General features: G+C 43.9%; 1 protein-coding gene across 3 annotated transcripts in view; it reads left to right on the top strand.

Annotated features, from left to right (window-relative positions):
• ate1 (arginyltransferase 1) overlaps window positions 1-14,259 on the top strand; it is a 185,337-nt gene that overhangs the window by 149,564 nt on the left and 21,514 nt on the right. For all 3 annotated transcript variants that reach the window (XM_020481341.2, XM_020481340.2, XM_031823250.1), the window contains one exon: window positions 9,525-9,645. In XM_020481341.2, coding sequence (XP_020336930.1) covers window positions 9,525-9,645 — 121 coding nt within the window. The remainder of the gene's footprint in view (window positions 1-9,524; window positions 9,646-14,259) is intronic.

The following is a 14,259-nucleotide window of genomic DNA, read 5'->3' as shown; positions in this document are numbered from 1 at the left end:
GACATTATCGAACAAATCAAACATTTATTGTGGAACTGGGATTCCTGGAAAATCATCAAAGGTAAGTGTATATTTATCATGTCATTTCTGACTTCTGTTGACTCTACAATATGGCAGATATCTTTTTGGCTTGTTGGGTCTCTGAGCGCCGTACTCAGATTATTGCATGGTTTGCTTTTTCTGTAAAGCTTTTTTGGAATCTGCCACAGCGGTTGCATTAACCTGTAGTGACACCCCTACCCAGTGAACGGGACCGTTGTCATCATTTACAGCCAACGCTAGACAAGCATTTGTGTAAGTTTATCATAGCCTAGCATAGCATTATGCCTTGCTAGCAGCAGGCAAATTTGTCACGGAAATCAGAAAAGCAATCAAATTAAATCGTTTACCTCTGATGAACTCACGAGAATCTCAGGTAGACAGCCAAAGTTCATTTTTCCCAAAATATTATTTTTGTAGGCGAAATAGCTCCGTTTGTTCTTCACGTTTGGCTGAGAAATCGCCTGGAAATTGCGGTCACCACAACGCCGAAAAATATTCCAAATTAGCTCCATAATATCAACAGAAACATGGCAAACGTTGTTTAGAATCCATCCTCAATGTGTTTTTCTAATATCTATTCGATAATATATCCGTCGGGACAATTAGTTTTTCACTAGGACCGATTGGAATAATGGCTACCTCTGTATTTTACGCGAGAATCTCTCTCGGAGCCACCATGTGACCACGCAATGTGGCTGCCTACGGCTATTCTTCAACAGAAATGCGTAAAACTACGTCACAATGCTGTAGACACCTTGGGGAATACGTAGAAAGCGTAAGCTCGTTGATGGTACATTTACAGCTGAATAGGGAGTCATTGGAATGCAACGCTTTCAAAACCTGGGGCACTTACGGATTGGATTTTTCTCAGGCTTTCGCCTGCAACATCAGTTCTGTTATACTCACAGACAATATCTTTACAGTTTTGGAAACGTTAGTGTTTTCTATCCAAAGCTGTCCATTATATGCATATTCTAGCATCTTTTCCTGACAAAATATCCCGTTTAAAACGGGAAAGTTTTTTTCCCAAAAAATGAAAATACTTTCCCCTAACACCAAGAGGTTTTAATTAAGGAGAAGTATCTATATTTCCATGTATAACACTTGTATTTTCATCAACATTTATAATGAGTATTTCTGTAAATTGATGTGGCTCTGCAAAATCACCAGATGTTTTTGGAACTACTGAACATAACGTGCCAATGTATACTGAGATTTGTTTTATAAATATGAACTTTATCGAACAAAACATACATGTATTGTGTAACATGAAGTCCTATGAGTGTCATTTGATGAAAATCATCAAAGTTGAGTGATTAATTCTATCTCTATTTCTGATTTTTGTGACTCCTTTGGCTGGAAAAATTGCTTTTCTTCTGTGACTTGGCTCTGACCTAACATAATCGTTTGTGGTGCTTTCTCTGTAAAGCCTATTTGAAATCGGACACTGTGGTGGGATTAAAGATTACCTTTAAAATGGTGTAAGATACTTGTATGTTTGAGGAATTTAAATTATGAGATTTGTTGTTTTGAATTTGGCGCCCTGCACTTTCACTGGCTGTTGTCATATCGATCCCGTTAATGGGATTTCAGCCCTAAGAAGTTTAACTAAATATGCAGGTTTAAAAAATATACCTCTGTGTATTGATTTTAAGAAAGGCATTGATGTTTATGGTTAGGTACATTCATGCAACGATTGTGCTTGTTTCACAAATGCGCTTTTATTAAATCATCCTCCGTTTGGCGAAGTTGGTCTTCACACAGTTTGCAACGAGCCAGGCGGCCCAAACTGCTGCATATAGCCTGACTCTGTTGCACAGAATGCAAGAGAAGTGACACAATTTCCCTAGTTAAAATAAATTAATGTTAGCAGGCAATATTAACTAAATATGCAGGTTTAAAAATATATACTTGTATATTGATTTTAAGAAAGGCGTCGATGTTTATGGTTAGGGACACATTGGTGCAACGACAGTGCTTTTTTCGCGAATGCGCTTGTTAAATAACCGTTTGGTGAAGTAGGCTATGATTCAATGATAAATTAACATGCACCGCATCGATTATATGCAACGCAGGACAAGCTAGATAAACTAGTAATATCATCAACCATGTGTAGTTAACTAGTGATTATGTTAAGATTGATTGTTTTTATATTATACGTTTAATGCTAGCTAGCACCTTACCTTGGCTTCTTGCTGCACTCGCAAAACAGGTAGTCAGCCTGCCACGTAGTCTCTTCGTGGAGTACAACGTAATCTGACCGGTGTCCAAAAATGCCGATTACCGATTGTTATGAAAACTTGAAATTGGCCATTCCGATTAATCAGTCGACCTCTGTGTTCAGCAATACTTAAGTAGTACTGGCCTTGACTAGAATACAGTATATACATATGAAGTGAGTTAAACCGTATGTAAACTGTATATTATTTAAATTGACCAGTGTTCCATGACTAGGTGTACATGGGGCAGCAGCCTCTGAGGTGCATGGTAGAGTAACTGGGTGGTGGCCGTCTAGTGACAATGACTAAAGTTCAGGGCCTGGCGGGGACCTGGCGGGGGCTGGTTATTTAACAGTCCGATGGCCTTGAGATAGAAGCTGTTTCTCAGTCTCTCGTTACCAGCTTTGATGCACCTGTACTGACCTCGCCTTCTGGATGGTAGCAGGGTAAACAGGCCGTAGCTTGTGGTGATTGAATTGTTGTTGCCTACCTTTACCACCTGGGGGCGGCCAGTCAGGAAGTCCAGGACCCAGTTGCCCAGGGCGGGGTTCAAACCCAGGCTTAATGATGAGCTTGGAGGGTACTCTATTGTTGAAGGCTGAGCTGTATTCATTGAACAGCATTCTGAGATAGGTATTCCTTTTGTCCAGATGGGATCAGGCAGTGTGCATTGCGATGTAGATTGCCTCATTCGTGGGTCTATTGGGGCGAAATGCTAATTGCAAGGGTCTAGTGTGTTGGGTAAGGTGGAGGTGATATGATCCTTAACTAGCCTCTCAAAGCACTTCATGATGACAGAAGGGAGTAGTAGTAGTCATTTATTTCAGTTACCTTCACTTTTTTGGGTACATGAAGCAACTGGGGACAACAGACTGGAATAGGGAGAGATTGAAAATGTCCGTCAACACTCCAGGCAGCTGGTCTGCGCATGCTCTCAGGATGCGGCTTCGGATGGCATCTGGGCCGGGAGCCTTACAAGGGTTAACATGCTTAAATGTCTTACTCACGACCGCCACCGGGGACGAGAGCTCGCAGTCCATGTAGCATGTGGTGGCCAGTGTTGGTGTCACTGTGTTTCCCTCAAGACGTTGGTGTCCCCGGCTGGTTTTCCCTTTATAATCCGATTGTCTGGAATCCCTGCTACATGCAGTGTCTGAGCAGTTGATTTATGACACCACTTTGTCTCTCTACTGAGGTTTTGCCTTTTTGATTGCCTTATGGAGGGCATAAGTGCACTGTTTGTTCTGAACCATATTCCCAGTAACCTTGCTGTGGTTAAATGCAGTTGTTCGCATTTTCAGTTTTGCGTGAATGCTGCAATCTATCCACGGTTTTTGGTTTGGATAGGTTTTAAATGTCAAAGTGAGAACATCCCCTATACATTTCCTGATTAACTCAGTCACTATGCCAGTGTATACGTCAATGTTATTCTCAATCTGGAACATATCCCAGTTCGCGTGATCAAAACAATCTTGAAGATATCGATTGATCAGGCCAGCGTTGACCTGACCTTACCACGGGTACTTCCTGTTTGCATTTCTGCCTATAGGAAGGGGTGTGATTTGATTTGCCAAAGTGAGGGCTTTGTAGCTGTCCCAGAAGGTAGAGTAGCAATGGTCTAGAGTTTTTTTTTTTTTTTGAAGCACGAGTGGCGCAGGCGATGTTGATATAACATCGCCAGCTACAATAAATGTGGCCTCAGGATATGTGGTTTGTACAACGTCCAGTGTAGTCGTGGTATCGGCTTGAGGGGGAATATGCACGGCTGTGACGTTGACCGAATTCTCTCGGGAGACAATGCGGTCAGCATTTGATTGTGAGGTATTCTAGGTCAGATTAACAAAATTACTTGACTTCCTGTACATTACCACAATCACACCATGAGTAGTTTATCATGAAACACACTCCTCCGCCTTTCTTTTTTACAGAGAGTGCTTTATTCCTGTCTGTGCAACGTACTGAGAACCCAGCTGGCTGTATGGACTCTGACAATATATCCGGTGAGAGCCATGATTCCGTGAGGTAGTTTTACTGTCCCTGATGACTATCTGGAAGGAGATCCTCGCCCTGAGCTTGTTTACTTTATTGTCCAGCGATTGTTCATTTGCGAATAATATTCTCTGAAACAGTGGGTGGTATGCACGCCTCATGAGTCGGACTAAGATTCCACTCCGAATGTCTCTTCTCAGCTGGCAGCGTCTTGCAGCAGTCTCTGGGATAAGTAGACTTGCCTTGGGGGGGTATGAACAAAGGATCCAATTTAGGAAAGTCATATTTCTCGTCGAAATGGTGGTGAGTTACCGCCGATCTAACATACACATTTTTTTCCTGCTGTGTGTAATAATGCAAAGGACGTTATGAGCTAATAAGGTGAGAAATAGAACAATACTGCAAAGTTGCTTAGACCATGTCTATCGGCGGCATATTGCTTCAGTCTGTTGTCTTCCATTTGTTGCTCTTTGAACACTACCCTGTACTAGGGTCAGCCTCACTTTGTGTGCTCAAGAGCCGACATAGCTGGAGACTGCCATTTTTGTCTGTTTATACGAATGTAGCCTAAGTCCGTGTGATAGTGTGTAATTGTATTTTTCAATTGTTTACTTGCCCAAACTCATTTTCCTAAAGTTCCTTGACTGTCTATTTTAATATTTTTGCAATACACTTCAATATACTCATTAGCAAAGACCTATTCATAGCGCCAGAATGACATTAGTGATCCAGACACTGGATCTGGAGTTTTGTAGTCATTGGTGGAGCCAGTCAGTCCAGCATTGTAAGGGAATAGATTACTAACAAACATCTTTGCTCTTCTGAGCAATACTTAGCCCTAGCTGTGCAGCTAAAACATGCAGTACTATGACGGTAATTGAATAACGGTGTAACTGACGGTTTTGGATGAAGACTGTTGTGAAAATAAAGTAACCGTCAATACCGTTTAAATAGGCCTGCATTCATTTTGGATTTTTTTGCCGTCGTAACCGACTTCAGTGGGAAAATGATCACCTTCGATGGCCACTGGCACGGATGAATCCCGGTTTCAACTGTACCAGGTAGATGGCGTCGTGTATGGCGTTGTGTGGACGAGCGGTTTGCTGATGTCAACATTGTGAACAGAGTGCCCCATAGTGGGGTTATGGTGTGGGCAGGCATAAGCTACGAACAACTAAAAAAAATACATTTTTATCGATGGCAATTTGAATGCATAGAGATACTGTGCCGAAATTGAGGCCCATTTCGTGACATTAATCCGCCGCCATCACCTTACGTTTCAGCATGATAATGCCGCATGTCGCAAGGATCTGTATGCATTTCCTAGAAGATGAAAATGTCCCAAATCAAATTTTATTTGTCACATACACATGGTTAGCAGATGTTAATGCGGGGGTAGCGAAATGCTTGTACTTCTAGTTCCGACAATGCAGTAATAACCAACAAGTAATCTAACTAACAATTCCAAAACGACTGTCTTATACACGGTGTAAGGGGATAAAGAATATGTACATAAGGATATATGAATGAGTGATGGTACAGAGCAGCATAGGCAAGATACAGTAAATGGTATCGAGTACAGTATATACATATGAGATGAGTATGTAAACAAAGTGGCATAGTTAGTGGCTAGTGATACATGTATTACATAAGGATGCAGTCGATGATATAGAGTACAGTATATACGTATGCATATGAGATGAATAATGTAGGGTAAGTAACATTATATAAGGTAGCATTGTTTAAAGTGGCTAGTGATATATTTACATCATTTCCCATCAATTCCCATTATTAAAGTGGCTGGAGTTGAGTCAGTGTCAGTGTGTTGTCAGCAGCCACTCAATGTTAGTGGTGGCTGTTTAACAGTCTGATGGCCTTGAGATAGAAGCTGTTTTTCAGTCTCTCGGTCCCAGCTTTGATGCACCTGTACTGACCTCGCCTTCTGGATGATAGCAGGTGAACAGGCAGTGGCTCGGGTGGTTGATGTCCTTGATGATCTTTATGGCCTTCCTGTAACATCGGGTGGTGTAGGTGTCCTGGAGGGCAGGTTGTTTGGCCCCGGTGATGCGTTGTGCAGACCTCACTACTCTCTGGAGAGCCTTACGGTTGTGGGCGGAGCAGTTGCCGTACCAGGCGGTGATACAGCCCGCCAGGATGCTCTCGATTGTGCATCTGTAGAAGTTTGTGAGTGCTTTTGGTGACAAGCCGAATTTCTTCAGCCTCCTGAGGTTGAAGAGGCGCTGCTGCGCCTTCTTCACGATGCTGTCTGTGTGAGTGGACCAATTCAGTTTGTCTGTGATGTGTATGCCGAGGAACTTAAAACTTGCTACCCTCTCCACTACTGTTCCATCGATGTGGATAGGGGGGGTGTTCCCTCTGCTGTTTCCTGAAGTCCACAATCATCTCCTTAGTTTTGTTGATGTTGAGTGTGAGGTTATTTTCCTGACACCACACTCCGAGGGCCCTCACCTCCTCCCTGTAGGCCGTCTCGTCGTTGTTGGTAATCAAGCCTACCACTGTTGTGTCGTCCGCAAACTTGATGATTGAGTTGGAGGCGTGCGTGGCCACGCAGTCGTGGGTGAACAGGGAGTACAGGAGAGGTCTCAGAACGCACCCTTGTGGGGCCCCAGTGTTGAGGATCAGCGGGGAGGAGATGTTGTTGCCTACCCTCACCACCTGGGGGCGGCCCGTCAGGAAGTCCAGTACCCAGTTGCACAGGGCGGGGTCGAGACCCAGGGTCTCGAGCTTGATGACGAGCTTGGAGGGTACTATGGTGTTGAATGCCGAGCTGTAGTCGATGAACAGCATTCTCACATAGATATTCCTCTTGTCCAGATGGGTTAGGGCAGTGTGCAGTGTGGTTGAGATTGCATCGTCTGTGGACCTATTTGGGCTGTAAACAAATTGGAGTGGGTCTAGGGTGTCAGGTAGGGTGGAGGTGATATGGTCCTTGACTAGTCTCTCAAAGCACTTCATGATGACGGAAGTGAGTGCTACGGGGCGGTAGTCGTTTAGCTCAGTTACCTTAGCTTTCTTGCGAACAGGAAAAATGGTGGCCCTCTCGAAGCATGTGGGAACAGCAGACTGGTATAGGGATTGATTGAATATGTCCGTAAACACACCGGCCAGCTGGTCTGCCCAGTTCTTCCATGGCCTGCACACTCACCAGACATGTCACCCATTGAGCATGTTTGGGATGCTCTGAGTGTGTACGACAGCGTGTTCCAGGTCCCGCCAATATCCAACAACTTCACCCAGCCATTGAAGAGTGGGACAACATTCCACAGGCCACAATCATCAGCCTGACCAACTTTTTGTGAATGAGATGTCACACTGCATGAGGCAAATGGTGGTCACACCAATGCATCCCTAGCATATCTGCTGGCCAGGCAAACTCTGTAAAAGTCATTTGTAACTGAGGTAAGGGAGAGCCTTAAAGCCAACCTAGGAAAGCTGTAGAGGAGAGAGAAGACACTGAGGATGGGGGGGGGGAAGAGTGACAGTGAAAAAGAATGAGGGTTAGATGAGAGGGAGTGAGGAAGGAGAAGAGAAACACCTTGTGGTGGTGAGCTCAGGCCAACACTCCAGTCCAATAAGGAAAGGGAACAGACTCACAGATAGTGGCCAGACCTCTCTCTCTCGCTCTCTCACACACCTGTGTTCTATTCCTCCTTTTTCCTTTTTGGCTAAGTGCTGAGTTCTCTGAATGGGCTATGAGCCTCCTGTCTCTTATTTTTGGTTATATAGGCCCTCTCTCTACATCTTTTACTTTTTTTCATCACACAAATCTTTAAAGGCACATGTATGTTATTCTGGGCTAAGGTTTGGACTGGGGCATAGAAATAGGCCTAAAATACTCTACTATGGCCTGCTTTCCAAATGGCACCCTATTCCCTATATAGTCCACTATATAGGGAAGATATTGTGCCAATTGGGACATGGAATTTATGCAGGGCAATATAAAAAGTCTATGTCGTCCTGTGCCTGTTTCTTGTCATGGTATAGGAGAGTACAGAGAGAGGCCTGTCCTTACACGTTGGTTCACTCTCTCTCTGATTAGGAAGTATTCTGGTGCTACAGAGTGTAACTGTGGCTTACTCACTCTATCTACAACTCACTCCATCCCTCTCTCCTCGTATCCCTTCACTCATCCGTGCCCACGGCTGTTTTCAAGAGGTCCAGTGTTGGGGTGAAGGTGTGTGTGCATGTGAGAGAAACATGTGGAGGTGTGCTTTTGCTGAGCGATGATGAGGGAACCCATAGAGTAGTTGTGGTGAAGTGTAAGAATGTCTGTGACTGTTGACAGTCAGAGAATGTCAGTGGGTGTGTAGCGTGTCCACTGCAACGCCACTACCACTCTATTCATCTGTTGGCACCAGAAAAAGTTAACTCCCTAACACATCCCCTTCAGCTGGCCCTGATGACCCTGTTTGTCCCCATCGTGGGTTACGTGTCCGGGGTTGTATTCATTTGGCACCAAATGGAGGCTGTGACCTCACTGTGTGTGAGCGTGTGAGAGAACGTGCGTGTGTGACAGAGAACATGTGTGCGTGTGTGACAGAGAACGTGTGTGTGTGTGTGTGTGTGTGTGTGTGTGTGTGTGTGTGTGTGTGAGAGAACGGGTGCATGTGTGTGTGCGTCCGTGTTTTGAGATGCGGCAGAAGGCCTCATGGAGGCGCCTGCTTTTTTATTGCATAATCTCTTGTTTGTGTGTTTATCAATATATGTGTGTGTTTGGTTTGAGCATGTGTGTGTACAATGTGACTGTGTGTAAGACAGTGCAGCATGCCTGTTGCTTCTTGTTTACAGTGTAATCTGTGTGTTTGTTTGGAGCCATGTGATCAATTCAAGGCCTTTGATAACAGGCCAAAGGGCCAAGGTTCTGCTGCACTCTCCTCTTTCCCCCTGTTCCCGATTTCTTTCTCTTCAGCCTTTTCCTCTACATCCGTCTTTCCCGATGATCACTGTCTAGTTCAGTTTATAACTATGTCTAACACTCAAAATATTGTCGCAACTTCATCAAGATGTTCAGATCTCTTGTAGTAACTTATTAAGTAAGGTGTTGGGTAGATATTTGCTGCACCCTGGTTCCAGTCCCGGTTCCAGTCCCCAAATTTGCCGCAATATTATGTTTGTTTGTTTGTCTTTTGGCGTAACGGCTAAGGCTAACATTTTCTGGACCAGGGTTTGAGTCCCGGTTGGGACCACCCCCAAAATGTTCTGCAATGTTATGTATTGTAAAATAACAACCCCTTTCTCTGTCGCACTCTCTAGGGGCAGTACCAGCCTTCAGACCTCCTGTGCCCAGAGACGTATGTCTTTGTGCCCATAGAATGCTGCATCCCCAGCCTGGAGCAGACCCACTACGCACGCTTCAACCAGGACCCCGACGCAGGTACTGAAAACAACACCGCAACCTACAGTACACTATGAACGCTATCCTACGGCACACTGACCTATATCAGTCATTCTTGTGGTCGGCAGTAGCCTCAAGGTTACAGAATTGGGCCAGTAGAAGGGTTGCTGCTTCCAATCCTCGGGGGGAAATGTGACTGCAGTGAGACGGCAACCGGAGGGTTTCTGTCATCAAAATCTCAACTACCATTTACTGCCGTTGTGCCTGTGTGCGAGGCACTTAACCGCTACAACTGGTTTGGTTTGGGAATAACATGAAGCAAAAAAAATAAAAAATTCCAATTGACATTGGACAATAACGTTTCGATTGTATTCACAAGCTGTTATGGATGAGTGTGTGCTCAGATGAACCTGTGTGTGTGTGTGAGCCGAACCAAACTAATCCGAGTCTGATCGTGCAGTATGTTGAAACCTCTGGCTTAGCTCCAGACATCGAGCTTTCTCTGAACCCAGGTCAGTTTGTGTGCTGGCTCCACTGTGGTCAGACACTGTCATTATGGAAGACTCGGGGCTGCATCCCAAATGGCACCCTGTTCCCTACATAATGCACTACTGGGCCCTGGTCAGAAGTAGTGCACCATGTAGGGAAAAGGGTGTCATTTGCGATGCAGATGCTGTTATTATTACCAGAATAATGATATCAGTGATAATAGCTGGGCCGACCAGCAGACGCCACAGCTGGGAGGGAGAGAGTGGAGAGGAGGAGAGGGAGAAAAAGAGGTTTCATTGCGGATAACTGCTGAGTGGGGTACTTGAAAGTACTCTCTCGCTCTTACTCACACATAATGATACACACACACACACACACTCCTCTCCCTGTTCTATCTATGTCCCGCTCTGCTGACTGTTCAGTTCTTTGTTAGAGTTCTATATCAGCACACACACTCCTTTAAACTGTTTCTACCTCACCCCACACTTCTACCCCCACTGCCGTGTCTATAGTAATCCTCTCCAAAGCTATTTAGCTCTTCCAAGATGAGCCTGGCTCCGTTTAGGCGAGCCTCACCTCTACTCACTGATCTGGCTAAGTAAACAACAGGCTAATATGTACAACTACCAGATCTTGAGATGGAGAGAAAATCCTCTAGAAACCATTCAGAAGAGTTGAAGTATTTGTCTCCAGTGTATATGGCAGCCTGCAAGCTGAGAGAAAGAGAATCGCTGCATTTTCTCACACACACACACACACACACACACACACACACACACACACAGACAGTTGCTTTGGCTGTTTCCAGTGTCTAACACACTATTAGTGTGGCGCAAGCGGTCACATTGGTCTTGGCAGGCAGAGGTGTGCGTAGTTTCAGGTGTTTGGTGTGTGTGCGCGGTGCACACGCTACTGTCTCATTCATTCATTTTTATTTAACTACTCTGTTACATTTGCCACTGTTTTCCAGCGAGTTGTGTCTGTGTGTGACTGTGTGCCAGGGTTTCCTTTAACTGATCATTGCCAGCTTTTGGCAAGAAAAAATAAATAAAGATATTTTATAAAAGATTGCCGCCGGTCAAATTCTTTGGGAGAAATTATGGAAATACCAGTCAATGTAAATACATTTGATCGGTCGATTAGGTTAATTTGCATAATTGTGTGGCATTAAATTGGTTTGTGTCTATTTTTGTTAGTCGTCATTTATCTTATCACACACTCACCGCATATGCTACAGAGTAGTAGGCTATGAGCGGTATGAAATGAACTTCCTTCAAACTGCACGCAGACATAAATGGTACCCAAGAGTTTGTCTGATTCTGGGGAAGTAGATGAAGGGCGTCATTGACAAAATCCCAAGGCATCCCTTTGAAGGACAATTTGTAAATAAGTCATTTTGACTGAACATATGGACTTATTACACAGTAAGTCTGACCCCTCAAATGTCAATCATTGGCAAAGGTCTAAAGAAAGTTTATTTAAAAAATGTATATATACAGTTGAAGTCAGAAGTTTACATACACTTAGGTTGGAGCCATTAAAACTTGTTTTTCAACCACGCCACAAATGTCTTGTTAACTGTGGTTTTGGGAAGTCGGTTAGGACATCGACAGTCGTGGCCAGAAGTTTTGAGAATGGCACAAATATAAATTTTCACAAAGTCTGCTGCCTCAGTTTGTATGATGGCAATTTGCATACAGTGGGGAGAACAAGTATTTGATACACTGCTGATTCTGCAGGTTTTCCCTACTTACAAAGAATGTAGAGGTCTGTAATTGTTATCATAGGTACACTTCAACTGTGCGAGACGGAATCTAAAACCAAAATCCAGAAAATCACGATGTATGATTTTTAAGTAATTAATTTGCATTTTATTTATTATTTGATCACCTACCAACCAGTAAGAATTCCGGCTCTCACAGACCTGTTAGTTTTTCTTTAACCTGCTGCGACGAGCAATCCCGTATCCGGGAGCGTAATTATAGCCTCAAGCTCATTACCATAACGCAACGTTAACTATTCATGAAAATCGCAAATGAAATGAAATAAATATATTGGCTCACAAGCTTATTAGCCTTTTGTTAACAACACTGTCAACTCAGATTTTCAAAAAATGCTTTTCAACCATAGCTACACAAGCATTTGTGTAAGAGTATTGATAGCTAGCATAGCATTAAGCCTAGCATTCAGCAGGCAACATTTTCACAAAAACAAGAAAAGCATTCAAATGAAATCATTTACCTTCGGATGTTTTCAATGAGGAGACTCTCAGTTAGATAGAAAATGTTCAGTTTTTCCAAAAAGATTATTTGTGTAGGAGAAATCGCTCCGTTTTGTTCATCACGTTTGGCTGAGAAAACCCCCCGAAAATTCTGTCATTAAAACGCGAACTTTTTTCCAAATTAACTCCATCAAATCGACAGAAACATGGCAAACGATGTTTAGAATCAATCCTCAAGGTGTTTTTCACATCTATTCGATGATAAGTCACTCGTGGCAGTTTGGTTTCTCCTCTGTTCAAAATGGAAACATGTACGCACCTGGAGATTACGCAATAGTTTCGACGGAGGACACCGAGCGGACACCTGGTAAATGTAGTCTCTTATGGTCAATTTTCCAATGATATGCCTACAAATACGTCACAATGCTGCAAACACCTTGGGGAAACGACAGAAAGTGTAGGCTCTCTCCTTGCGCATTCACAGCCATATAAGGAGACATTGGAACACAGCGCCTCAAAAATCTGGCTCACTTCCTGTATGAAATTTCATCTTGGTTTCGCCTGTAGCATTAGTTCCGTGGCACTCACAGACAATATCTTTGCAGTTTTGGAAACGTCAGTGTTTTCTTCCCAAAGCTGTCAATTATATGCATAGTCGAGCATCTTTTCGTGACAAAATATCTTGTTTAAACGGGAACGTTTTCATCCAAAATTGAAATACTGCCCCCAGAGGTTCAAGAGGTTAAGAAGCCCTCCAGTTCTCCACTCATTACCTGTATTAACTGCACCTGTTTGAACTTCTTACCTGTATAAAAGACACCTGTCCACACACTCAATCAAACAGACTCCAACCTCTCCACAATGGCCAAGAGCAGAGAGCTGTGTAAGGACATCAGGGAAAAATTGTCGACCTGCACAAGCCTGGGATATGCTACAGGACAATAGGCAAGCAGCTTGGTGAGAAGGCAACAACTGTTGGCGCAATTATTCGAAAATGGCAGAAGTGCAAGATGACGGTCAATCATCCTCGGCCTGGGGCTCCATGCAAGATCTCAACTCGTCATGATCAATGATCATGAGGAAGGTGAGGGATCAGCCCAGAACTACACGGAACTATACGACTGCACCGTATTGAGGGGAGGATGGATGGGGCCATGTATCACGAGATCAACCTCCTTCCCTCAGTAAGAGCATTGAAGATGGGTCGTGGCTGGGTCTTCCAGCATGACAACGACCCGAAACACACAGCCAGGGCAACTAAGGAGTGGCTCCGTAAGAAGCATCTCAAGGTCCTGGAGTGGCCTAGCCAGTCTCCAGACCTGAACCCAATAGAAAATCTTTGGAGGGAGCTGAAAGTCCGTGTTGTCCAGCGACAGCCACAAAACCTGAAGGATAGGATCTGGAGATGGTCTGTATGGAGGAGTGGGCCAAAATCCCTGCTGCAGTGTGTGCAAACCTGGTCAAGAACTACAGGAAACGTATGATCTCTGTAATTGCAAACAAAGGTTTCTGTACCAAATATTAAGTTCTGCTTTTCTGATGTATCAAATACTTATGTCATGCAATAAAATGCAAATGAATTACTTAAAAATCATACAATGTGATTTTCTGGATTTTTGTTTTAGATCCCGTCTCACACAGTTGAAGTGTACCTCTGATAAAAAAAATTACAGACCTCTACATGCTTTGTAAGTAGGAAACACTGGTGATTTTGCAGGTTATCAAATACTTGTTCTCCCCACTGTATGCTAATTGTATTTGGGGCATCTGGGGGAAAAAACGACTCCCAACCATCCAGGAACAGTTTGGTGCCGAACAATGCCTTTTCCAGCATGATGGAGCACGTTGCCATAAGGCAAAAGTGATAACTAAGTGGCTCTTGGAACAAAACATCGATATTTTGGGTCCATGGCCAGGAAATTCCCCAGACCTTAATCCCATTG

This window comes from Oncorhynchus kisutch, linkage group LG4 (genome assembly GCF_002021735.2).
Source record: "Oncorhynchus kisutch isolate 150728-3 linkage group LG4, Okis_V2, whole genome shotgun sequence".
In the NCBI taxonomy this organism is placed as follows: Eukaryota; Metazoa; Chordata; class Actinopteri; order Salmoniformes; family Salmonidae; genus Oncorhynchus; species Oncorhynchus kisutch.
This window is presented reverse-complemented; position numbering and strand designations above follow the sequence as displayed.